General features: G+C 44.0%; 1 protein-coding gene across 3 annotated transcripts in view; it reads left to right on the top strand.

Moving 5' to 3' along the window:
* The first annotated feature begins 2,804 nt into the window (after positions 1-2,804).
* Positions 2,805-27,517, top strand: part of TEAD4 (TEA domain transcription factor 4) — a 49,859-nt gene continuing 25,146 nt past the window's right edge. Inside the window, exons 1-4 of one of the 3 annotated variants that reach the window (XM_059493762.1) lie at positions 2,805-2,907; positions 3,241-3,319; positions 11,288-11,342; positions 16,938-17,192. In XM_059493762.1, coding sequence (XP_059349745.1) covers positions 17,186-17,192 — 7 coding nt within the window. In that variant the 5' untranslated portion in view covers positions 2,805-2,907; positions 3,241-3,319; positions 11,288-11,342; positions 16,938-17,185. Of the gene's footprint in view, positions 2,908-3,085; positions 3,320-11,287; positions 11,343-16,937; positions 17,193-27,517 lie in introns of those variants that run through there. The other 2 variants (XM_059493764.1, XM_059493763.1) reach the window with 2 other exon arrangements.

The raw sequence follows: 27,517 nt of genomic DNA, 5'->3' as shown, positions 1-27,517 counted from the left end.
GAATATGTGCAAATGTAGCATGCTAGAAACCCCAGCAAGATCTTAAAGAAGCATATTAAATGGTTAAACTGGAGTCCTAAAGGCAAGCCTAGCAGATGGAAATGGCTCTTAGGCTGTTATAGGCTCTTGGGCTTACAAACATAAAAGACAGTGAATTATTTCTTGTGCTTTTAGGGCTGTCTCAGTCTCATTGAAGTTTTGCTGCTGAAATTGGTAGCAATAGGACATGAGGTTTTGCTGCTGTTAGTATAATGGTTACCCCTATACTAATAATTAATTAATGTGTTCCTCTACTTGCTGGGATTAACAGCTCTGTAAATCTCTTGGATGACATTGAATTAGGTTTCCTGTTCCTGATACAGAAGACAAGCAAAAACTTTCCCTGTGATTTACAAGTTGAGTTAAGTGTTTGTGTATAGTCCTGTGAAACAGAGACATGGACAGATTCCTTCTTTTGCAGAGTCAGGAATCTCATCTTTGCCACAGGATCAAACTGTTGTACCTAACTGCAGTTTGGAACTAAGTAATCCTAGGGCCAAGAGATTTGGTGTTAACTCTTGTATCTTTTGAACTGTACACTCTATAGTTTCTGTTTTCTCATTGCATCCCTCAAGGTGTTCTATATAGAATTATTATTTCCTCCCTGGAAGCTGGAGGTCACCTCTGTTCCAAAATGGGAGAAAGATCCAGAAGCAAACTAACTTCACCAACATGCTTTAAGGTAAAGGCTATTGTAACCATAACTTATGGTAATTTAACATTCAATTTAGAATGTTCAATTTAGAACATTCAATTTAATGTTCAATTTAGAATGTTCAATTTAACGTTCAATTTATGTATTCATAAATGGGTGAATATATTCCAGAGGCTGAAATTTTTGATCATTTAATTTGATTCAATTAATATCTCCATACAAGGCAACCCATTGCACTACCCACAGCAAAACAGCTGAAAATTTTGGTGAAAACAAAGGATTTTTTTTAAAGCTTAATTGAATTGAGCCCTTTGTTTATTATAGGGAAAGTAATAGTAATTTACTATGGGGGGGGGAAAGGGCTTTATTTTAAAAACTGCATAAGAAAATCATACTGATAGAGTACAAATAGGGTTGGGGAATTAATCTGATAAGTTTGCCCAATTCTCTCAGCTTTCTGTTCTAAGCAGAATCATTTAGCTCTGCAGTATGTCCAGTAAAATAACCCAAACAACCCACCACTAAAAAACCTGTATTCTCCTGAGTGAATTTCCATCTGCAACTGACTGAAGTCCTGCAAACAATTTGTGTGATGATTCACAGGAAGGAATAGGTTTCAATTCTTTCTCTTTGAGCTGTGTTGGTTTGGCAAGGAAATAGGAGCAAAACAATGTTAGTCACAATTATGAGACCTGGCCTAGAATTCCCACTGAATATTTGTGATGAGAAGTTAATTACTTTTCATATAGATTGTGGTTTTTTAAAATACAGCTTAATAGAAAATATATATTATAGCTTTTAAAATATATCTTAATAGAAACAGTGACTAAAGTGCTTTATATAAAAAACAACAAAACACACACCCTGAAAATCGTTTCACTGAATGTTGTGACATAATCTTATTTATATTGTATATACTCTTCATTTCTACAGTTGTATCAGAAAATCTTATTTTTATGAAATTGATGGATCTTGTTGCTGAGGCCTTAGGACACATTTAGGACCTGTTTCCTGGTCTCTGCAATTTTCACTGCAATTTGAAAGAGTTAGGAACTTTTTTAGCTTTGAGTTCCTACAAAAAAACCTCAGTTTCTTTGATATACTGAAGTTTTGAAGAAAGACAACCAGGTTATAACTCTTCACAGGTAGTTCCAGCCACCTGTGGCAAAATCACTTGCCGGAGCCGTGGAAAAGTTTGGTTCGCTGATGCAGCTGCATTCCCCGCGCTGCTGCTAGGACGTAGCTACATTTACTAAACTTGCTGGTTTCCTCTGCTTTTGTTTTGTGGATGTGGCTTTTCTCAGTCTCATATCGGCATTTTCTAGCGCAGCATTCTTGTAGGTAAAGGAGCAGGTAGGAAAGGAGCAGTTCCGACCTGAGACTGAGAAAAGCCACGGGGAGACACCGCTTTGCGGGTGGCTGGGCGAGTACTTTGTCAGGCTGGGGCTGTTTGTTCCGCGGTGCTGGCTGGGAATCACGGCGGGTGTCTGGCTGGGAATCACGGCCGCTCTCTGAGGGGCTCCGCAGCCGCCGGGCCGCGCCTGGCGCGCAGGGGGGAGCCCGGGAGCCGCGTCCCTGCCCGGGCGGCGCGGGGCTGTCCCCGGGGCCGGAGCGCCCTCACGGGGCTTGGCCCATGGCCCCAGGGAAAGCACCAGGCAAGCGGCGGCGTTCCCGGGGATCCAAGGCCGGCCCGTCCGGGCCGCGCACTCCAAGTTCTCCCGGGCCGGGCGCCGCGCCTGCTCTCGATTCCTGGAGGCGGCGGCGGCGTCCCGCCCGCTCCCGGCGCTGCCGAGCCGCCCCCTTCCCCCGCTCCCGGCCGCCCGCCCGGAGTTTCCTTCCCCCGCCCCCGCGGGCCCCTCTTCCGGCCATTGCCCGCGTTCCCTCCGCCCCGGTCACACACGGCCCCCGGCCGAGGAGCGCCCGGCCCCGCCGGGTTTTGTTCCCAACTCCGCCTCGGCCCTTCTCCCGCTGCCCCCCGCCCCCCGCCAGTCCCCTCCCAGCCCCGTCCCAGCCCCTGCCTTAGCCGGCAGTTCCTCCCTCCCTCGGCCGCCTTCATTTCATACCAACTCTCATTCCTCGCATTCCTCACTTCCTCCTTTCAAACTCCAGGGGAAATAAAAACCCTCCCTTTTCCTCCCAAACTCCTGCCCGGCCGCCCCCCCGCCCGCCGCCGCCCGGGCTCGCCGTCCCGCCGGCCGCGCCGCGCTCCTCAGGTGAGTGTGCGCTTTGTGCCTCCGCTCCCGCCGGCGCGGCTGCCCCCCCGCTCCCATCCCATTCCATCCCATCCCTTCCCGGCCACCCGCCTGGCCCGGCATTGTTCGCCTCTCCCCGCCGCCGCGGGACCGGCGAGGGAGAGCCCCGCGGGCCCACCCCGGAGCCGCTCCTCGCCAACTTTTTTTCTGCGCGCCTTGGCGGCGGCGACGATGCCAAGCGGGAGGGTGACCCGCCCGCTCCCCCGTCCCAGCCCCCGCTCCCACCCCTGCGGGCTCGGAGGTGGGGAGCGAGGGGCAGGCGGGCACTAACAGCGCTCGGTGCTCTCTCGGCAGAAAGTCCTGGAGCTGAAGGAGGATTTGAAGCCGGTCCCCGCTGCCCCTGCGGAACAGCAGCCGCTCTTGCCTCGCTCAGGTCGGGACACGCCGTTCCACGATGGCTCTGGGCTGGAAGGGAGGGTGCGGAGCCGCTCGTGTGCGACAAAGGAAGCGATGGGAACATCCTCAATGGAGCCTCCCGGCTTCCCCCGCCGGGAAGGGGCTGCCGGCGCTGCCACTTCGGGAACTCGGTCGCTGGAAACTGCAGCGATGATGGGAAGGGGGGGAGAAATAGCGGTTTCTGTATGGTTCGTAGAAATGCGCTTGGGGAGGGTGGAAAGGAGGAGCAGTACTTAATGTAGTAAATTTTAATGTAAATTACGGACGATGATTTCGGGGAGAAAAATAGAACAAAAAAATTCATAATGAAGCTTCTCTGTGTGAAGTACGTAGGTTGCTGTAGGGCATTTACCAAAAGATGGGGGGATGTTTTCCCAGTTCATTTATTCTGAAGTTAGAGTTGAGTTTTGGTGGCATGCCACAGGAAAGGATTAAAGTAACCCCAAACAAACCGAGCACACACAAAAAACCCCAAACAAAAACCTTTCCGGAGTAATCTTTTATCTTGTGCAGATAATTCCGTTTAAACAGTTTCTTGCATGAGATGCTAAAGATGAGGCTTTTTTTGCAGAAGAGGGAAGAAGTGTAACTCCACATATTTTACGGACTTCTGTAAAGTATTTTATAGTGAACGATCACATATGTTAAATAAAAACCCTAACAAAAACAAAGAAAAACTCAGAACTAACCACAACTAATTACAACTTTGTTTTTGTTTAACCTGGAGTTACACTCATGTTACTTTCTAACCTTAAGAGTTGGGTTCTGCGACTCCTCTACAAATAAGCGATGCAAAATACTTGTGAAGTGCAGCGGGCTGAACAGGAGGAAAGGAGATTTAGGGATTGGATTTATTTTTCACTTTTCCTGTTGCTGGGGACAGGTCGGCTTTGCCAGGACCTGATGGCGGTGTCTGTGTGCAGGGTGAGCGGGGCATTGGTTCACCTGTCTGTCCATCTGCCTGGGTGGATGTGAGAGGTTTTATTGTTCTCCCGCAGAAGGAAGTGGGCAGCAGGACGGGGCAGAGAGTAACGGGGAGGAGCGAGAGGAGCAGAACAAGGCGAGAGCACAGTGGGGACACAGCAAGTGCTGGGGCTGGGCTGATGCTGCTCTACTCTCACCTGTGCAATTAAAGCCTCTTGGTTTCGATAGCTTGTTCTCATGACAGAGATGAGCCTGGGATCGCCCTGTAGTGAATACAGAGGGATTTATTTATTAGGGCTGCTGGATGCTAAGGGACTCTGGTTTTCTCTGGAATTCGGGTTGGCAGAGTGAAGGACAGCCAATCACATTTTCAGGTTGTTTTGCAGTGGGTGCAGTCGCCTTTTCAGGTTTTCCTAAATCCCAGTGGGAATGGCTCCCTCAAACTTGAGCATTCAACCGACTTATCAATCTCTAAACCGGGCTATCAGCTCATTGTTTGTGTCCTCTTGGAGGTGGATCCTGGAAGCAAATAAATGTTCGTGAGAATGGTTACTAGGAATTTCTCTGCTGTCTTGGATCCTGCACTATTTTTTATTTTTAAATTAATGCTACCAATTGTTTTGAAGGTTATTATTGTGATAAGCATTTCAATGTTGCTGTACTGAAGAACATCTGTGGGAAAATGGTATGAAAATAGTTCTGCCAAGCTTAAAAGAGAAAAAGGGCTTCGTGTCACAGTATCTTGTCTGTGGCTTGCATGAAATCACAGTTGCTGTTGGTTTTTTTACTCAGGTAGTAGTTTCACAGAATTCAAGCAGAGTAAGTAGAGTTTTGAGAGGGTTGCTGAAAAGTATTGTTTCCCATAGTTACAGCTTTGAACTCTGTTTGCATGCTTATTCACAGCTTTCCTTCCTTGGTATTACGTGTCCTTTTCTGTATCTTTCAGCTCTTGGTTCCATCCCAGTGGAAGCCAAGGGGTGGATCCACAAAGGTTTCTGCTGGCACTGCTGTGGAGGTGTCCCCAGAGCCTCAAAGTGCCCATTTCCTTACTTGTCACATCTCTGTGCTTTGTCACGGGCAGGGACACTGGCACTGCTGTTCGCTGCCCCGGGACTGATCCAGAGGAAAAGTAACGCTCTTAGCAAGTTTTATCACTTTTACAAGTTGGTTTTCAGCCACATCTGTCTGTTCTCCAGTCAAGTTAATCATATGGTCATGTGCTGGTGTGTCTGGAGAAGGAGGTGCTGTGACTCGGAGGGGAAGGGTGGGAGAAGATTGGGGACATTTTCTTAACAACATTGCCATTTTTCCCTACCAGAAGTAGTTCTTTGGACCATGTTTACAGTAGCTCCTGTGAGAGCAATACAGTTTTCTGTTTCATCTGACCATGACTTATCTTAAAAATGTAAAATTTAGTATTACGTCTTTTTAAAGATCTCTTATACTTTGTCCATAGCTCATGTTTGTCTTTTGTTCATTTGTTAGGTTTGGGGTTTAGTTTGGTTCTTCCCTCCCACTCCCCCATGGCATGTAAAAGTTTTCTGGGGCAAGTTTTCCGTCACCCTGTGTACATCAGAAAAGTTTTCTTACTCTACTGCAGCAGTTTTTGCCTTGGTGTGTATTTCTCTGAAATGATTGGTTATTATTTCTCTCTGCATTTACATCTCCTAAGTTCTTACAAGCTACTAATCAGGGTATAATAATAATATTTTTCAATTTTCTAGGTCTAATTATCGGGGGTGTTTTATACTCTACACTTTCTTCAGTTTATCTGTGTTTCTTTGTTAGAATGAGATCCAATATTCCAGGAGTTGGAGTGATTCATCTCTCTTCCTTGCCTGAAGTGATATCTGAGCCCAGGCAGATTAAAGTCACATTGGTCATTTTGCAGAAGCATTTGCTTTGCAGACAATTCTCTCATTTGTTCAGCATTCTCACTCTTGCTTGTCTTTAGCTCCTGCTTCTGGCCGGGCTTTTTCCTTGATTTTATCTCTGGGTTTTCTTGGCATTACTTTTCCAACATAGTCCTATTTGTCTCCCTTGCTTCTTTTGTTTTCTTTTTTACCCTAACACCCTTTGAATTATTTCTACCCACTGGTGCTTGTAAACTTCATTCTGTATCACTCGCAAGTTTCTTTAACATTACTTTGAGTCAACCTTAGATCTTTAATTAAGATGTCAAAGACAGCTGGACTAGCAAAGATGCCTGCAGCATCCCAGTAGATGCCCTCTGTATCTGTTGATTCTGTTTGTCTCTCATATATCATATATATAATTATGCATAGTTTTGAAGCCATTATTCAATTTTCTAGCAATATGATCAGTGCTCTCCAAGCCAATCTGAAGTAATTTTTTGCTGTGATTTCTGTGGAGAGTAACAAATGCTATTTTAAATCTAAACTTATTGCTTTGGTCACTGTGTTCTTTTCATTCTTTACCTTCACAGCATTTCTATCTTCCTTTGAGGAGCAATCAGGTTTATTAGGATTTACAGTAACGGATGTTCATATATTTGCAACTTCTGCCAACTAAGTAAATGCCCAGCATGTTCCTTTGTACAGCCTTGTAAAAAAGCCATGAGTTGGCATGCATGGAGCTCATTACAGGATCTGAGACTAGATTATTAGAAAGAGTTTTTTAAGGGTAGGTGGTGGTGTTTTGAGTTCTTGGGGTTTTTTGGGGATGGGGGAGGGTTTGGTAGGTTTTTGGTTTTATTGTTCCTGCCCCTTGGGTCCTCCTTTTTCTGGAGATGATGCAGTCACTCCCCTTTGTTTTTAACACCATATGAATTAGACGTTTTCCTGCTAGGGAGGGGCAGGTTTTCCAGTTCCTGGTGCTACTGGCTGAGTCACTGGCTCTGTTTTTCTGTTCTCTTGTAGGTTTATAATTACCTTGTTCTTACCTTGGTTAGAATGTGATTGCCAAAGGGTAGGTGTTTTACCCTCCTGTATTTCTGAGACATGAGTGCCAGTGGCTTTCAGAGCCTGGGTGCAAGCCTTCAGAACATCTGCTCTGCTATTGCCAAAGAGAAAACAAATCAGTGTAGCCCTTGGAGTGCCTCCCTTCCAGCAGTATGGTAACTATTAATGCTAGATGTCCAGCCAGAGTGTAATCTCTTGTAACCTGGACTGCTTGAACTAAAGAGGAAATGTCAAGAGAATGTGAAGCAGGTGTATGCTGAAATGGAAAGGGAGGATTTATTAATATGTCCTAAGTTCATTTTACCTGGTCGTACATCTCTGTAAGCTCATTGAAATAAAGCTCATTTGTACCAGACTAGCAGGACTTAGGCAGATCTTTTGGTTTGAAAATCTTGTCAGCTTAAGGGGAAAAATAAGGTGTAAAAGAGAGGTTTGTGTAAGGAGATTATGTCCAAGCACACTCACTGCTCTTTGAATTGTCTTTATGAAATTAATAAAAATATATTTATTTCTCTGCCTCCACTAGTTTGTGGAGGATTTATGTAATCAGAAGAGAATAACTGCAGGTAGAACATGTAAATCTCTGCTTCTATCCATCCAGTATGCAAACTGAAAAACAGAGCATCAGCACCTTTTTCCACTGCTTTTGGTCACAGGTTTTATTTGTAAGGACATGCTTTAAAAACTGGAGCAGAGTCTGTGGTTGGCTGTGTCCCTTTAAGAATCTAGTTTTGCTTGGCTAGCTGCCCTTGTTCTCCTGTAGATTAATCCAGCAGAAGGTATATAACCTGTTGACCTTCCTGGCAAGAAGGGTCTGGAAGGGCAAAGAGATAAATCAGAAGGTTCATACTTTCCTGTAATATCTGAGGACAGGTTTGTTTTTCAGTTTTTGACATTTCTTTTTTTAATTATTATTTTTTAACTGATTCCTGCTTGAGGTTTGGGGTTGTAATTACAGATTCTCATTATTTTAATATGCTTTCTGTGAAATTGTTCTGTGTTCAGCAGGTTGGAGATGATTGCAGGTTTATGCCACATTTAGAGAGAGGAAAGAGTTCTGAACTCCAAATTACACTGGTCTGAGTTGAGGATGGCTTTACGGTGTCATGTATAAAACTGGTAGGAGCAGTGGAATCTGGCAGAAGTGTCTGGTGTGTGTTAGCTAGGAAATTTCACACTGTTTTACAGAAACATTGGCTTTCACAGTGTCAGCCTTGAGAACTGAATGTGTAAGCAGTGAATGCTGATCTGCTGCATGATGCAGATGCGGTGTGTACCCCAAAACTGAGCTGGGGTGCTGTCTGGATACCCCATGGGTAGGCTTCATTCATTTGATGGAGGTGTTGCATTGTGGCTGCTCTTTGCTTAGGCATTGCCTTACAAAAAGCATCAAACCCCATTGAGCTCATGCCTGATTTCTACTAAAATCAAAGCACATGTGTAATTGGTTGACTGAAGGAGGGAAACTCGAAAGAGCACTGAGCCTTGGTCCCACTTTATATACCTGTTCTGCCTGTTAGTGATTTGCATTTGTCTTGAGCCTTTAGTAGACGCCTTAGTCCTGACCAGACAGGCCATGCCCACAACACAGACCACCTGCAAGCACCACAGAAAGGGAAATTTGACTGCATTCATGGGTTGTGTCATCACTGTCTGCCCATTCTCTTGGAAGTCTCATAGCCCAGGTTCAGCTATTTCTTTTCTTGGAGTCTGACTAGGGTTTTGGAGCTAAACATTTTCACTGCATTGGATGAAATTTGCAAATATCTGTCTCTTGTCTGAGCTCATGTTCAGTTCTGCCATTAGTGTCATGGGGAGCTAGGTGTGTCACAGTTGTGAGGCTTTGCTGGAGCATCTATCTTTGAGCCCTAGAGAAGAGATTGAAAAATGTCATGAACAGGAGGCAGGATTAGGAAATAAGAATTTTGTTTTGATATCATGAAGTGGGCATTATGAGTCTCAGCTTAGTGTTACTTGTCAGCAAACCCTTAAAATATCCTCTATTTCTAGACATGACCCCCTCTGAAGTTACCACTTGCAATTGCAAATCACTTTTAAAGTTAACCTTTTCTTGCCTTGAAGTTTGTGTCTAGATTTTACCCTTATTCTGATTTTTCTATTGGATGGTTCACTTACATCTTCATCCTCTTATTTTTTTCCATAGGTAAAGTGAGGGCTTTTGAGCCCATTGGTGAGATTTTCAGAAGAACTGAGCTTCTGCAAGTTTAGGAGCAAGGTTTTTTAAGTTGCTATTGAAAGTTCCCTATATTTTAATGATTAAGTGAATAATACTCTTTGGGAAGATGCTCAACTTGATTTCTTTTTGTCTCTAGCTTGGCTTGGTCATTCTCATTTCATTTTAGTCAGTCAATATCTACACTTGCCTGTACCTAAAGGGACAGTTCCAATTTTCCTGTGTTAGCTGACACTACCAATGCTTCTGTGAAGGGATGTTGATTATTTGACTCCCTCCTGGTTCCTTGCTTTCTTACCAGCTCCAGGGAGAATGATTCCTGGGGCTGCTGCTGCTAGCACCAGGGTGGCTAACCATTTTCACCCTGCCACAACCTTCATCTCTTTGGGAAGCTGTGAAACACATGCCACATGTCTTGGAAAGTCAGGGAGAATGGGAGCTCTGGGAACAGTTCCCACATGGGAGATAACAGTGACTCCCCAGGAATTCCTCTGTTCCTTTGGGAGCTGGGGCCAGCCCAGCGCGTGGCTCCGTCCCAGCACAACCTGGCAGTGTCAATCTCGGCTGCCCTTGCTGGCTGGTTTTTCTCTCCCAGCTGAGGCATGAATCGCCCGTAGTCACTCTGTCAGTCCCAGGCCGGTGGCCTTGTGATGCGGCCTGTACGTGGGAGCTGGGCAGGAGCTGCCCATGGCTCAGGACCGACCCCTGAGCTGGCCACATCCACACTGTGGGATCAGAGCTGGCCTTCGGGTTTTGCTGTTGGGTTGTGGGGTTTTTCCTCCCCTCCTTAGGGCAGCAAGGCTCTGTGCTCTGTTTCCTTTATCTCAAATGTAACTGATTGGATGGTGTGCAAGGCCACACACAGCCTTATCTCATCACATCCTGTTTGACTGCATTATCCAGGGCTGCACTGATAGAAGTCCTCCTCTCTCCTTGCTTTGATTTATATCACTCTGCTGGACACTACATCCTCTCTCTGTTTCAGCCAGAGCTAGCTGCTGCAATAATTTCAGAGTTGTTTTGCTTTGCTCGGGAAGTCAGGTGCCTTTTGAACAGCAGCTGCTGCAGGCAGTTTCGGTGCAGCAAACAAACCGAGCTTGATTTTGTGTTAGGCAGTGTGACAAGCATTCAGCTGGAGCCCAGCCTCCTGTTGGATATGATCTGAGGCGAGTAGTGCTTGTTCCTTTGTAAACCAGTCTTACTCAGTGTTGAGACAGAGACAAAAATCTCACCGTGCAGCCTGTGGATGTAATGAGTTTATTACCTTGCCCAATACAGAGAGGCAAATATCAGTTCTTTCCTCCTTGCCTGGCACTGCTGCTTGCTAAGAGCGTTTACCTCCTCTGCAGCCAGTAGCACTTATCTTAACTGGTTTTATTCATGGGATTATGCAGCACTACTCTGCTGTCCTGGGTGGATAGGGCTATTCACAGGGAATAGCCGGCATTACTCAGGATTGCAGGAGGCCTGAGGCAAAAAGTGAGATGACAGCCAGGCTCAGCCCCTGGCTAAGCTGTTCTGGAGTGTTTGAGTGAAGCCCTCAAGAGGCCCAGTGAACTGCACCCACCCATCTGCACTGTCTCCAGGTTGCTGTAATGATGGGAGTGCAGCTCCTAAGGAGCCTGAGGAACTCGTTGCTGTCTGGTGCTGCAAAAGTGCTGTTACCTTCCTAGGAACGGTTCAGTGGTCTTGCTTCAGTTGCATTCTTAATTTTTTTCTGTAGAGACCCTATAAACATATCCAATATTTTTTTCCTCTTTTGTCTGCAAACCTTCACCAGTCTTATTTATCGTTAAATACTTGCTTTCCCCACCTTCTCCCTTTCCAGTGTGTTTTTCCTGCAGTCCTTGAGTTGCACCATCTGGGAGCTACTCATCTACTGATTGCACTAATTTTTCTCTTTCAGAGGAACTAAGCTATTCTTGTAGTGTCCCATAGAATTTCCCAGTCTTCTTCCTCTGGTAAGTTTGACTGCTATCTTCCATCTATTACCTTGAGTAATAGGTTTCTTAGTATTTCAGACTGTTGCTTCCCTAAACCCGAATCTCCTTGTGCTTGTGTCACTACATTGTGTAAGTTCTTTTGCTAGGTGTTCTGGATGGGAGTAAGTGGCTGGTTGCTCCTGTTTCCAGGTTTTCTTATTTATATATATATATATAAACTTTATAGTTTGAGAAGCAGGATACCATCTGTTACGGCTGAACTGATTTTTTTTTTTTTTTTTGCAAAATTTCCGACTGCTGATCAGATATGAAAATGTGGTTGGAATCCTCTATAGCAGGAGTGTTTGGCTCATGTTACACCCGAATGGCAAATACTGGAATTGTTGGGGTTTGTTTGCATTTCAATGGCACCCAGGAGCACCTGTAAGGTGAAGCAATCCCTGGCGGCACAGCCCGCAGTTCCAGTGGATGAGGCCGAGGCTGCAGGGATGCTCTGGGTGAAGCAGCAGCAGCAGGAGCCAGCTCTGCAGCAGGAGTGGAACCGCCTGTGGGACTGCACAGGGCTGTGCTGGCAGGGGCCCCTGCCTGGGAGGGGTGAGTGACTCAATGGGGACCCTCTGCCCTCTGTGCTGTGCTCCATTCCAGCAGGGACAGGGGGTGGCCGTGGGCTGGGGGGAGCCTCTTGGACAGAGCAGCTCTAAGAAAACTGAACAACTGGAGGCAGCTGGCTGCAATTTTTCAGATCCACAGGAAAGTATGATTTTGTGTTGAGCAGCTGCCACAAACACTTAAGAGGGAGCTGTTACCAACAGAAATGACTGAGGGATTAATATTAGAAAGCAGATGTGTCAGACTGTGGAGTCTGTTTAAAGATGTGCTCCCTGTCAATAAGACCTTGCTGAAGGGCTCTTGGCAGCTGTCTAGCCCTGCAGGATCTCTGAATCTCAATGAGATACCACGTGTGAAAGGAAAGAGGGTTAGTGTTGAAATTATCAGAATTGGAACACTTCAACCAAAGCTGCTGGAGCTGAAAGATTTTTGTGTTTTCTCCATGGTTTTGCTTTGTGAGCAACTCAATAAGAAATGACCATGGCAGAAAGAAAAACAGGGAGCAAGAGTGAGTAAGAAATAGTATTTGGACAGAGGGAAACATAAGAAAGGAAGATAGAGATACTGTGGTGAGGAGGTGGATGTGCTCTGAGGGGCCTTGTGTCTTGGAACCTGGGGGAGAACCCATGACTGTACCCCACAAAGAAAGATACGTAATCATCTCTGGGTAAAATAAGAATGAGATCAAGATAAAGAAAACTGTAAGGTACAACTGCGGAAGTACAAACGGCAAGGAGTGGGGCATAAGTTCAGGCTAAAGGAATCCCAAGAGAAAGAACACCAAGCGCTGTGACCTCTGGCAAAACTTGCACTTATGAACACGGGACAACATCCTCTGACTACTCTGTTCCTCAGAACTGTGCCTGGTGAGGGAATTCAGATGGGAAAGGAATTGTCTGAGCATGTTTAGGATGTCTGTTTAGTGCTTTCAGAATCAAACTCCCTCCACATCAGAAGAGAGCTTTGTGATTACAAACTCTTGCACAGGCAGAACCTTAAAAAATTTAACAAGTACTAAAATATTTAGTAATATTAGAACATTTGGTAATACAAATCACCATTAAAGTTACCAGGCTGTATGCATGTAGTTACTATTAAATAGAAGGCAGAAGCAAATGGAAAGTAGATGCTAACTGAAACATTTGTATTTTGTTAAAGATGTTATTCATGAATATTATAGAAACTTTTCTTATAAATAAGACCTTCAGCATTCTCATGCTTCTGAAAAATCCCCTGGTTTTTACCTGATTGCTCGTTCAGTGGGAAGCAATTCCACTGCCAGTTTTCCAGTTTGCCATCCTAATAAAGTCATTTAGCACAGGGTTTAACCCCCTGCTTCTTTTTTAATTTGCTTTGCTTACTTTAATGAGTGGTCATCTTGGCCACCGAGTTCAGATCAACAGTGCAGGAAACAGAAGGCTTGAAAGTGTTGAGCCAAAGCAGAGACCAGGAGATCAGATAGCACTCAACCAGAGCTCCCTGAATTACTGCTATTGCTGCTGGCACAGAGCATTGCCTGGGACTGCACATGGGCCTTACTAGTTAAGCAACATTATTTAAGACAACTTTGCAGGCCTTTTAAGCCTTTGGCATCTTAGTGATCCAGAGGCACAGAGTTATAAGGATTTCCATGGCCATTTCAGTCTATGGAATTTCTTCAGAAGTTATCAAATCAAAGTAAAAGTTTTGCTAGTGTGCTTTGTAATCTGAGTAATTACAGAGGTTTTAGCTGAAAATGGCCAAACATCCTTGATTTTAGAATCTGTATGGGTCCCCATTTTTCATCATCCATCAGGGATAGCTTTAGTACCAAGAAGGGTAAGCAGAATCAGGACCCAAGGTGCAGAAAAGCTGGAATTGACCACAATAGCACACTTTGGTTCTTGCTGACCTGCTGTAACTTGAGATTAAACTAACATTGCTGGGCAAAGCAGGAAAAGTAATAAGCATTAAAAAAAAGTGTCTGATCACTTCAAGACTTATATAATTTCTTCTGTCACTGCTATTATGTTCCACATCTCCCTTGATTTACACTAATGTGAGAGAAAGTTCACGTATTCTGTCTCTGGCTTTGTGGATTTCTCTTAAGGTACTAATGACATCTGCTCAAGTCAAGTCAGTGCAACTTTTCTTTAAGGTTTGGAGAAGAGTCTGGAGAGCTGACACTGCACTGAATAGGACATGTTTTCTCCTCCAGTTATTCTGAAGCTTGAATTAGAATGGACCCAAAGTTTCCTGTGTCACCAAAAGCTCTTAGTGCAGATGCCAAGCCTTGTAAAATATGAAATGATCAGGGTGTGTGATGGGGGGAGGAGAGTTATGCTTCAGAGATATGCTTCAGATATTTATTGAGTTTCAACTTAAGAGTGTGCCATGATGAAATCATCTGCTAGGTATTCCCCTGTGTCAGCATGGACACTAAGGAGATGAAAATAACTGGATTCAAAGCAGATGCTTTTTATGGTCATGATGGTCCTTCATCCCCTAGGAGATGACTTTGCCTGTGTGCATTGCTGGGGGATTTGGCCTGACAGCAGACCTGCAGCTTCCAGTGACTGTGGCTTTGGGAGCCTTGTAGTTGAGCAGCTGGAGATGTTTTCACTTGGTGTGAAACCTGCTGGTTCCTGTGAGATTTACAGCTCCCAGTGCAGGTGATTTGATGAACGCACTTGCTGTCACACCTTGGGTTTCGTTCTGAACCCTCTGTTTTTCAGCCTGTCACCACAAGTTACAACCAGCCTGGGCCTTGTGTTTGTGGATATTTTGATGTGTGTGTTAACTGTGGAGGGTCTGCAGAGCCTCCAGGGACTAGGGGTGCTTGGGGAAATACAAAAGGAAGATTTGGAGCAGGTAACTTCTCTTTCCCTGTCAGTGTCTCCCTGTGGAAAGCTTACTCCACTACACGGATTCCCCAGCAGGACAATCTCTTAAATACCCATGTAATTTTTTTATTAGCATCTGTCAGTGACAGGGGGAATGTTTGGGGAGGGAAGAAATTGTTACCCTTTATTTCAGGGTCTCTTAAGTCACACTGCTGACCTTGGTGCCATTCACAGTGTGCTGGGATGTCTGTCCCAGTGGTAAAAGGCCAAGTGTGTGTTCCCCTCTCTGCCCCTCTCACCTCCCATTGTATTATTTCTTTCCAAGTTCATTAAATGGATCAAGAGGGTTGGAATAATCTCATGTAGGTGCTGAAATGAATGGATGGGCTGCGGTAGACCATTCCAGTGATTTGTGTGTTTCAAATACTCTCACAGGAAATAAGTCATATACTGGGTTTTCTAAATGTCTTTGTGCACCATTTGTTAAAATCCTGAATAGCAGACTGTGTCTAATTATTTGTCTAATTTATATTGTCTGTATTGAAATTAGTCAAAGGCACAGTGTTGTCTTATTTCCTTAGCTTTTGGAGATGCAAAATATGTATTTGCTGCTGTCTAAAGTCATTAAGGAGCAGCAAAACCTTCTGAGAGCCAGTGTTGCCAAATCTTTACAATTTCAGGTTTTGAAATGTTAAAGTGCTGCAAGAATTTCAGCTTTTATAAAAAAAATCTGGTGATTATGGTCTTGGAGAAGATTTAAAAAACACAAAATCCAAAGAGGTAAGAAACTAAAGAATGACTTGAAAAATGTTTGTCAGAAAAGTTTCTGGAGCTATGAGCCCTGAATTTTTGAAGTTCTGAGCTTGAATGAATGGACTGTTTTTCCCCTATATCAACTACTGCATGTATATTTTTTTTAATGACTAGTTTTTGACAAATACAACACCCAAATTTCTACTCTGTTCCTGTTTACATTTTCACTGTGATATTTCTGAGCTAGAGAGTTGCCATGTCAGACTTCTCTTCTTCCTCATGTTCAGTGCAGGTTTGTTGATTCTGCTGCTTTTGGAAAAGCAGTCCTTATTCTCATTTTCTTGCTACCCAGCTCAGTGAGAGAGGGAAGAGGGAGGGAAGTTTTGAACTCTGGCTGGATTCTCAAATGTTGGTTTGTGAACATTCTTTGTAGCCCAGATAACAAAGCTATTAAAATGATAAACAAATAGCTTTGGGATTAAGGCAGAAGAATTATCTGTGTCTTTAGAAGCCGTTTATCTCCTGCCTGGTTGACTAGAAGTGTCTGTGTGGTCTGAAGTAAATTTCTCAATGAGTGTTTCAGCAGCTCCACTCAAAGGCTTCAGCCTCTCCTGTAGGCCTTTACAAGTAGAGTATAATTTATTGTAGTTTTCAAGAGCTAGCAGCTGCCTGCTTAGGTTCAATGAGAAACCAAATTCTGCTCCTGCCCAGTGGCAAATCTAATAGCTTGAGACTAGAAAGTGATGAGGGGGCAGAGAGGCAGAGGAAACTCGAAGGAATTTGCCCAAAGTCGTTCTGAGGATGAGCAGTAACAACAGGCTAAGCACCTTGGTTCTTGACCTGCAACCTGGTGCTGTAATCCCTGTACTCATGGTGCCTTCTGCTCCTGCCAGGATATGGGGTTTGGAAGGCACTGCATTAAACTGTCCAGGAATGGCTTTTTAAAAGCACAGCTGATCCTTGAGAAGAAATGTCAGCGTTAGAAGTGACACCAACTACTAACTGATCCGGTGAAACAGTATCTAAGAAAATTTCAATCCCAGTGCTCAGTGATGACTGGATAATTCATCACTGCTGTAGTCTTTCACACAGGCTGAATCCCTCTATGTGTGCTTTGGAAAGTTAAATAACAGTGACATGGACAATGACAGTGCAGGGAGAAAGAAATAAAGGAGATAAAGACACGAGAAGACTCCTGAGGAGAACTGGGAAGTGACAGAGGTAATGAACCGAAGAGAGATTGGAGCAGAAGGATTTGTAGAAAATGTTTTCATCTCAACACAAATAAAAACCCAACATGTGGTTCAGTTATCGTTTAAGATAAACTTGAAGTAAACCCCTCCTAATTGAGATTTTTTTCAGCTTTTTTTGCTTTAGAATCTCCTTGGACGGTTTCTAACTGCCCGGTGGGATGTGCTTGCCCTTGCAGGTTCTGAGTCTGCTCCTCCGCGTGGCACCTTGGAGTTTCTAGCTGGCACCATTACCTCCAACGAGTGGAGTTCTCCCACCTCCCCTGAGGGGAGCAACGACTCGGGGGGCAGCGAGGCCTTGGACAAACCCATCGACAATGACGCCGAGGGCGTGTGGAGCCCGGACATCGAGCAGAGCTTCCAGGAAGCGCTAGCCATCTACCCGCCATGCGGCCGCCGCAAGATCATCCTGTCCGACGAAGGCAAGATGTATGGTAAGGAGAGAGAGAGGTCACAGCACAACGCTCCACGCAGCCTGCCCCTGCTCCAAATGATGCTCTGAGAATTCCCTTCTCTCACGTGTTCCCAGGCTGGTGCCGTTGGTTGCCTGGAGTCTTATTTAGGAAAATGGGTGTGACATTGATGAAGCAGAAAGCGTTATAGGTATCTTTTTCACGCGACTATCCATAAGGTAGATCTCAGAGCTGAGCATGCTACTGAACTAATCTTTATGTATAAATATATGGCTTCATGGTGTGACAAAGCCTATCTTTTATGGTATCTCTTCTTCACTGCTCTTGTTGGAGGTAAGAACAGGTAATGGTCTGTGTGTCTGATGCTACAGGAAAGAAGCTCAGCTCCTGAAGCCCTGAATGGCTCTGCTGCTGTGCAAACACCTACACTTTAACTACCTACACTTTTCAGATGTTAAGAGTGGAAGGTTCTGTGTACTGCTTTTCATTGCACTTTGCTGTCTCATAGCTCCGGCACAAGTATCTTTCACCTGTGGGTTCTTCTCATCTAGCTAACTAGATACCCAGCCCTGAGTACAGAGAGGCTCTGGCTTGCAGCTGCAGCAGAAGTCAATTTTATATGTGGCAGACATGCTTTTGAATTGGTTTTTTTTTGACCTTTGCGACAGTTAAAATTTCTTTTGATTTTTGTTAACCAAAAGCTGGTTTGGCCTGGATTCTCTAGCTGAGAATTGCAAGAATCCACCTGGTAATTCTGTGACTAAAATGCAAAGCAAAGGTTAAATACCCAGTATTTGGTTTTAAGTCTCAAGGTGGACAGTTTCTCCGAACACTAGCAAGGATCTTATGGAAGAAAGCTCTCTTTCTACCCAGTCGGTGCTTGCTTTTTTTTCCCCCCCCATACGTTGGAATCTGCCCGTCTTCACAGGCCCCATCACGGGATGCTCCATGCATGCCCTGGAGCTTCCTACGGGGCACTTCACGAGTAATTCTGCAGGTTTCTGTCCACCCATCAGGCCATTGTTCCCCGAGCAAGGGAATGGATTGCTCTGACTGCGGGAGCGTGGGTGGGGTCTTGTTTACATGGCCTTATCTGCAGGGGATGGTTTTACTGGGTACACACATCATTGTACCCGGGAAGAGCAATCGGGGTTGGGTAAGGCTGGTCACCCTGAGGCTAATCTGGGGCCAGATTAGGCAGACATCAATTCCTGCTCTGAGCTGGTGCAGGCGTTTGTATGATTGTGCTATGGAAGCAGCTGGGGAACTAATTCCGTCTAAAACTAACATGGCCAGAAAGGAGAAAAGATGTGAACTTTAATTTCCATACTGCCCAGTATCGTGTGCTGGTATTTAGAGAAAGGATGGTGAGATTGGGAATGAGCAACCATGACTGAGATCAAAGTAAGACTGCTTCTTTAGGGACCGATGCTTGCTTAAAATGTTACTCAGACTAAAATATTACCTGAGAATCCACCCCATGGTTATTAAGCATGAACTAGTGACATGGCTCTTGTTGCTCTATGTCTGCACTGCTTTTCATAATGGGTTTTCATGCTTTTAAAATTACTGGTAAAAATTACAGTTGTGTTTTAAGAGTGTATTAATTTACTAAACATTTTGCCCCTGAAGTATTTCAGCTTTGGAGTGAATGTGTCAGAGCAGAGAGTGAAAGACAAAAAAGAAATGAGAGCAAAAGTGAAGCACAAAGAGATACAGAAGCCAGTGACACTTGGCTGGGCCTGACTTAGCATGGATTGGTGTTAAGTGGAACACACCTAGTTGACTGCACTGGTGAACTGCAGAAGGTAAATAACCTTCTTGCAGGGTGAAAGGTTTAGGGCAGGCTCAGGGAGAAGAAATGAAGAGCTTTTCTGCAAGCCCTCCCCCCTATTCCAAATGGGACAGTGTCCCTGCTTGCCTTCAGTGCACCTGTTCCTGGTGTGGATGGTTGGTTCAGTGTGCTCCTGACAGAACCCAGGCACTGATTTATGCCCTCCTTTGCTTACTCGTCTCCAGGATCCAGGCCAAGGAAGTGGGGCCCTGTCTGGGATCTATAGAAAGATATGACCGGGCAGGGAGAATAAATATAGTCCCTGATTTCATCTCCAGTGCTCACAAGCCAGCTTGTGGAACAGGGCAGGCTCACTGTGGAGCTGGCCCTGCCTCTGAAGGGATGGTTATTTATCCACCCTGTGACTGACTTGCACAGAGCCCTCTGAACCAAGGGGTGAGGTGTTACAGAGAGCTCTTTATGCCCCTTTCCCCTGAAAAAACTGGAACCATTTCACTGTTCCTCACTGAGAAGTGGCTTGTGTGGTTATGGGCAAGATGTTCCAGGTCTCAGAATTTCTTCTATGTGCAATTTATATGCCTTAAACTTTTGTGAAGCAGCCTGTTGTCAGTTCAAAGTTGGCGGCTTTTAGATGAAGTGTACTGAGGCAATATGAAGAATTTGTGCTGTTTTGCTTAAATGCATTTAAATTTGTACAGAAAGTTGTGTTTCAGCCTCTAAACAGACCTCATGCTCATGTTGCCATTCCTCTTCAAAGTTGGCTTGTTTACAGCTCTTTAGGCAGCACTGCTGATTGCAGAGTGAACACCATTCCCTCTTCACTCCAAAGTCAGCCAAGCTCTTCTCTGTACACTGATAATCTGTGTCCTGATTCCTTTGCTGACTTTCCTTTCGTTATCTTTTTCCATACTAGACATGTTCCACTCCTGCATGGAGGCAGCATCCTGACTGAGTAAGCTCATGGCACAGCCCTCTCTGGGTGCCAGCCCTTTCCAGCAGGCTTTGCTGGACACCTGCTTAAGGCACAAGCAGCTGTCTCCTGTGATATGGAATGCTGTCCTTTCTCCAATTGTGTGGAGCGTGGGGCTCTGGTGACTTCTGGTACCACTAAGGTCTTGCAGAATAATTTTAGGAGTCCTGCCTGCTAGAACACCGTGGGGGTACAGCATTACAAGTATGTCATTTATGTTTTCCAATAATGTTTTTCCATGGGAGAAATCATGCCTGTAGCATTTGTACTAAATAAGCTGTCACAGAATTAGGTGTTGGGTGTCTCCTGGCATCTTCAGTGCTGATGTAGAGAGAGTAGAGTGAAAAAGCTTAGTAACTTTGTGAGATATTCATTGAGATGTTGAATAGACCAGGTCTCCCAACATTACTGAGAGCAGAGAAATAAGAAATGGTAACTTGCAAACCTTTTTTGACATTACAAGAGAGACAATAAGATCTTGGAAAAAACCTACTGATTATCTTAGCTGTCCAGTGCTCCCTTGCACCACAGGAACACCTGGCTTAAGGCACTTTTTTGCAAGAGGGTCTAGAATTGGTGGCAGTTTGTTGGATGGCTGTTCTGAAGGAGTCAGTAGCTTGGCAGCTGCTTTTCAAACAGCTCAGCCATTTCTGTGCTGAGCAGGGAGGGGCAGACAGCTGGGGGCAGTCATCCATCTCCCAGGCTGGTGCCATCTGTTTGTGAACTGCTGATAGGAAATACTTAGAGATGTCCAAAGCTTAGAGGCTGAGAGATAGAAGCAGGACAGTCAACCGTGTTACTAGTTAAAACTTGGAGCAGGCAGTGGACCACAAAGTCTTGCTTTTACAACGTGACTTAAGATGGGATGAAAGGTCAGTCTGATGCTAAAAGCTGCCAGGTCACAGATGTCCCTCCCACCCCTATTCTGAAATGATTAGGTAAATTTGCAGGACAATGCCTTTATCTCAAAGGGATACGTTATCATTTAATGTTTTCTCCAACCTCAAAGAGTCACTAAAAGTAGAACTGACAAGCAAACGCATAAATCCAAAGAAGCATAAAACTTACACTCCTGTCCTGGCTCATAAACACTTCTTCAGAGGAGGGAGGAGCATGGTTGTTATTCAAAATATGGAAACCTACAAGGTAAGAGTCTTCAAATTCTTTCCTCCTGTATTATAGTTTAGCATCTTACCTGGTGATGTTTCAGTCAAATCTATTAAAACATGCTGAGAAGGTGCTCAGTTGACACTGAACTGAATGTTCCAGGTAATTGCTAAATTTCTATTTCAGCTGTGATATTCCTCAGAGAGATACTTCTGAAGCTCCTATCCCTTCCATTATTATGACCTAGTGAACTCCAGAACAGCCCTTTATCCCATGATTTTGGAAGAAAAAAGGAATCTCGTATTTTAAACACTACAAGACAGACAAAACTTGGATTAGTGGACAATTGGTCAGGATGCAGACTTTGCCCTCCCCTCTGGTGGTAGGTGTAATGTTTCTGGAGTTGCTTAATAATGAGGTTTTGTTTCACTCAGTCATCTTTCAACTTTGCTTTTGTGTGGCTCTGGTTCTTTGTTGTCAACTAGACGAAGCCAGACTTCTGGAGACATTGGCAGTGGGTTAAACTTCTGCTGGAGTTTCTCATGCTTTTCCTTCCATCTCCTTTGTAAGCTAGGTTTATGGTTCTTTGTGTTAAGCTGTATGTCAGTTTAACTGGTGTTTTCTCCATGCAAACATGAAAAGAAGTATTTTTGCATTAATTCCAAGCATTTCTTAAGTATTGAGAAATTTGCCACTTTTGAAATACCAACCCACCAGGAATATTCTTGCAGTTAATAGTACTGGCTGTGGCATCTTTCCTCAACATGCTTAGTACTGAATATAAATATAGTAGCAATCTTATTGAGTACTACATGTTATCAAAATTATCATGACTCCTTTTGTGGGGGCTTCATTTTGTTCGTTTAATAAAGGGCACAAATTTTTCCTGTCCCTTTTGATTTTTTTAGCAGCTTTGTAGTCCCATATTTATCTGTCAGGCTTAAAAACCAAGTGAGCTGTGTAGTACTACATTTTCCCCATTGCATATGTCTTCAGCCACAGAGTTTTAATCACATTTAAGTGACTTCATTGGCAACATTGCATTAACCCTTTTGGTTCTTCCTCTGACTTTTTAATTTTTAAATTTCAAATTTTTTGTAATTCTCTAAGATTCTTCTCTAATTTAGAAAAATCTAAAATTCTCTAAGATTCTTCTCTAATTTAGAAAAATCTAAAAAGATTTTTCTCTAATTCTCTAAGAGTTGATTTGTAGTGGTATATTGTCAGAAAGGCGTTTGTTTGTTTGTTTGTTTGTTGGGGGTTTTTGTGGTTTTTTTTTTTTTTTTTTGCATTGTAGATAACACATACAGTTTAACTGATTTATAATTTAGTAGGCCAGATTTTTGTTTTGTAGGTGTATCCACTCACCTTCCTTTTAACTTACAGACTGTTTATATTTCGTTTTTCATCCTTTTCCCTCATTGCATGTAATTGTTTTACTTCTGCTCTTCTTTTGGATAATTTACACATTTCCAGTGATCTTCTGAAAAGTTTAGTTTTAAAAAGCCTTAGTGTTCTTTTACATTTTAAAACCAACTTCTTTTTTTCACAATTGGCTTCAATACTATCAATTGCTAATTTGCTCTTACTTACTCTTATTAATTAACCAAATTATTAATTATTGCTCCTACTTTGGTTTTACTTTGGTCTTAACCAAATAGTTAATTATTGCTATTACTTTTATTAATTAACCAATTATTGCTCTTACTCTTTTCAATGAACCAAATATTCATTAATACTTTAAAAATTCAGATAGAATTTAAAATCTGGGAACAAAAACCCAACATGGAAAATGAAAGTTAATAGTGCCCAGTGACTTGGGTGTCTTCTCTCTTTAAAACAAGTGCATGTAAAGCCATCTTCTGCACAGGATTCTGCAAACACGTTACCAGAATGATCTCAAAAACATGGAGGGAGTTCTGAGAAGAGCAAGCATACCAGACTTAACATTGAGCTCTGGGGGTTGAAGGGACTGATTTAGGAGGAAAGATTAAAGTAGCTAAATATACATAGCTTGGCTAAGTGATGACTGAAAGGTGGAGGGTGGGGGGACACATAATAACAGTCTAAAAATATTTGAAGGGTGTTAACATTTAGGAGGGAGAGGGATTTTATGTGGAACATGTGAGCATGACTAGGATTAATGGGGGAGAAAGAGGAATATAGGATGGATATCAGCAAAGGCTTCAGGACAGCATGGTGTTCAGTGCTGAGGGATCTCTCTCCTATGAAAGGCTACAGTAGGAGTGCTGTTGTTTGGGGCTTTTAAAATTGTATCAGACAAAACTATAAGGATTGTATTTGTAGAACCACTCCCAGAGAATGGTGTGTCTGCATGTGCACATGTGTATCTGTGAATAAGAGGAGGATTCCAGATGGGAAGTGCTGTGGTTTTACACAGGAAACAAGAGAACAGTGGGCATTAGTTGGCTTTACTCTGCAAATGTCTGCATTTTTTTTGTCAATTGTTAGTATTGTGATTCATACTACCTGTGGTTTTGTGACATGAGCATGTTTATTTAAGTGATTGACGCAGGAGCCCTTCCTTAGGTCTGAAACAAAAAGAACAGACTTCTAGGTAAATTCCAGGAGTGCTTTCTCAGAGTTTGTCTTCTGTCAATTAGCCACACATTGACTAGAGAAGGATGACAGCATTTCTCAAGAAAGGGTGTGCATATACATGGACGGGGCTGATAATGTCAATATGCAGATTGTGTGGACACCTGGCCTAGGAAAGAAGGAACTCTTCAGTGCAAGTATGAAAAACCTATCAAGTGAGCTTTCTTTTAAAGTCTCTTTCAGAGGCATTCCTTAAACAAAACCAGTGTGAAACAACATTACCTTTCCATTTCCTAGCACCCCAAGTGGAGGGAAGCTGCTTGTTCAGAAAAAGCCAGTTTTACAGCCGAAAGAACAAGCAGTGTTCTCATTCATGTAGGATCCAGATAATGAGCACAGGAGAACTAGGGCTGTCTATTGGTCTAAACAGTTGCTCATTAGCTAATCCATAACAAGCCCTGTATTGTCTGTGTGTGGTGAAGATCTGGGCAGCAAAGCTGGGAAGGCTCTGTGCAGTTTGTGCCCAGACAGATGGTCCTGTAAATCTGTTGGTCACTGGCAGGGCTGACTGAAACCTCTGGGGCCTGGGTACACCTGCTGCTGGAGGGTGCACAGCCAGCAGCTGTTGCTCATTGCTGTCACCTCGAACTTGTGACCCTTCTTCTTCTGGGTACTCCTTCGCGTCCTCAGTCTCACTCCATGCACATAAACAGCCAGAGTCTTGCTCTGTCTCTGCTTCTTGAACAGGAAATGACACTTTTCATGTAAAATGCCTTTAGAATCACTCCTCTTTCCTTTTGGGTTTGATTTGTACAATAGTTGCAAACGCTTTTCCAGGAGTCTGTGGGCAGGAGTGTAACCAACGCTTGCTGAGGTAACCCAAAAGCAGTGCCCAAGCTGCTGACTGCAAGTGCTGCAGACTCAGGCAGGTTTCTAAGCATGGCAGTGTTGCAGGGAAACACACACAGCCCGTGTGGCACTCAGTTCAGTGCTGCTTTCAACCCTGACTGGGGATTAGGAGCCTTCCTGCATATAAACACGGCATCATCAGCTTTGGTTATAGAATGATAGAAAATGGTGCTGGAAAAGACCTTCAAAAGTCATTTCATCTGCTCCTGGGCTCAGAGGCAAAGCCAGCTGTACTTGTGATATTCATTTTTAGTCTGATCCTTTATGGCTAAAGTTGTGGGAAAGTGATTTGACAAATCTAGATACAGAAGTTTTCATATATAAGGTAGTTGAAGCACCTAGATTTGTGCAAATTCCCTTCTGGATCCACGTGCATTTTTAGGTATCTCTGCAGCTTAAATAGTTTTGTCGTCCTCACGTTCCTGCTCTCCTGCCTGAATCATGGTTGCCCAGTTATCTATCAGACTTACACTGTAAACTCATCCAGGGAACAGGTACTTAAAGAATCTGGAACAACATTGTGCTGGTATTAGAAGAAAGCGAGCAGGGTGGGAAGGAACAGGGAATATCACAAGCCATTGTAAGGAATTTTCATGATCTTGGCAGAATTCAGCTATTACCCGGACCAGTCCCTGGGTGACTATGCAATTATTTAATCTGTTTTTCTGCTAGATTTTTCTGTTCACATTCTCTTTTCATCTGTTACAGAGTGTGACGTCTTTAACAACTATTCTTGATAATGTTGGGATGGTGTAGAACTGTTGTGGTGAGACCAAGATTATATTTCCTTCAGAAATGGTGAGATGACCTTACAGTTCACAGCAGAAGGAAAGAGGGAGTTGCTAGTCTTGCTTCCTTGCTCCCCTGCTCTGCTTCCAGTTTTGTGCTCCTGCTCTTTAGGCAAACACCAGTTTCTAGTAGACTCCTTGTGGATGCATTTTAGATTGCTAAACTGATAGCAAACTAGGTTGGCAAAATGAGCTGGACAGATTTCTGCCAGATTAGAGTTGAACTCACCCGTGGAACAGTCCTGGTGAGAGGGAGGGAAGGGGAAAGGCAACCACATTTTTCAGGAGTGTCCAGGCATTTGTTTCTGCTGATTCTATAAGTTAATGGCTTAAAGTGATCACAAGCAATGGATGCACTGTAAATCAAGATGCCATGAACAGAAGTTGAGTGGTGGCAGCCATTCCACTTTAAAAAATCAGTATTCATTTATTTATATAATGCAAGAACAGTCTCTGTGTTCTTTTGCTCTCCTTGCCAAGTAAAGCAGTCGTGGTTCCTCACAGGACTGAGCCAGACCAGAGCAGCTGCCCTGAGAACTGCATAGTCGTGCAGCAAGTGGCTGCACAGATCTCACAGACTCCTTTTAGCTCTAGTTTCTGTTGTAGATGAAGCTTTGAGTGCTTGATCAGCATTCATCTGGGCTTGACCAGGCTTGACCAGGCTGTCATCTGGAAACATGCAGAAGATGAGCACGTGGGGCAGAAATCTGCCAGAAACTCTGTACTCTTGCTGCTGGCAGGGGCAGCTGACCACAAAATCAGTAGAAAGGCTTACGTTTTTGCTATCCCTTAGGGCAACATCACTGAGAATTGCTTTCAGATGCCTCACAGTTATTAGAAGATACCGAAACGAGCAGACACTTATGGATCTAAAGAAGAATTTAGCAGATGTTCAGGTCTGTAATGTAGAATTTGGACTGATGTTAACTGGAAAACGCTGTTAGAGTTAAGGATGTGTTTCAGTGCTACCCTCAATAGTCAAGTTTCTCTGAACCGGGGCCTTGGTGAGTAAAGTGTCTTAGTGCCTCCATAAGGTCATTCTCAGGTGTCCCAAGAGACTGAAATCTTTAGGTTTGACATGCCTTTCCGTGTAGGATTGTTGCTGGCTCTTTCAGGTGTTACCTGATACACTCCCTGGCATATGAAGGACTCATGTTACTATATGCAGCTGCTTTGGTGTAATTGTGGGATTTCCCAGCCAAACTGATCTAAACACTTTCTGTAGGGTTCTTATCAGTCTTAACCATGGGAAGTACCAGAACAAGTCCCAGCTCTGCTCCTTTTGCAGCCCTTAACGCATATATGGAAGAGCACTTATTGGATGGATTAACTTACATTTCTGTGGCCTGAGGCGATAATGTGGGAAACACAGCTGATGAGGACATTCAGTTTATGCACTGAAAAGCGCTATTAAAGACTGAGGTGTGGTGAAGAGCTGCATTGCCTGGAGCTTCCCATTAGGCTGATGGGGAGGGACTTCTGCCTGTGTACATTGTTGTACCCTAGAAAATGCTCACCTTTACAAGGAATAACTCCACATGCCCTTGGGGCAGTAATTAGAAGGCAGTTTAACGCTGTTTAGCCTTTAGACAAATGATGCAAGCACAGGAAGTGCCTTGCCCATTTTCTTGCCAGCCTGTTTGTGTGTGAGGGTTAGGTGGAGTACAGCTCCAGGCTACAGTTTCTCTGGTGGCAAAACTGGTTTAAGAGGTTCTGCACCAGTTCTTCCTCCGTTCTCTTTGCTGTGCCACTGCCATGGTTAATGTGACCATAAAATGAACTAGTTCACCAATCCATTTTAAAACAGGCTGATGGGGGGAAAAACAAATCAAAACCAACAAAATCCATGTGAGGATGGGGAGTCGTATTTTTTTCGTTTTTGGTAATTACAGTGGTGCATGTCAGTCTTTCCTCCCCTGCCCTCCTCCCCTTTTCCCATCAATTTAGTTGGTACAGCTGCACACAGGAGTTGATGGAATGTTGCAGGAGGAGGATTGACTGCTAAGGAGAGGGAAACCTCTTCACTTTGTTCGAACTACACCCATGGTGACTGACTTTTCATTTATCTCCAGTACTTGTTTGGGACCAGTAAGAGGCTTCCCCAAAACTGCAGGGTCTATAATTATTATCCCCCACCCATATACCTTGTGTGAAGCATCTTAAACTGACCATCAAGAAACAGCAGCTTCTAAATGGTGGTAACATTATTTGTGTTTCT

This window comes from Ammospiza nelsoni, chromosome 2 (genome assembly GCF_027579445.1).
Source record: "Ammospiza nelsoni isolate bAmmNel1 chromosome 2, bAmmNel1.pri, whole genome shotgun sequence".
NCBI classification, from domain to species: Eukaryota; Metazoa; Chordata; class Aves; order Passeriformes; family Passerellidae; genus Ammospiza; species Ammospiza nelsoni.
This window is presented reverse-complemented; position numbering and strand designations above follow the sequence as displayed.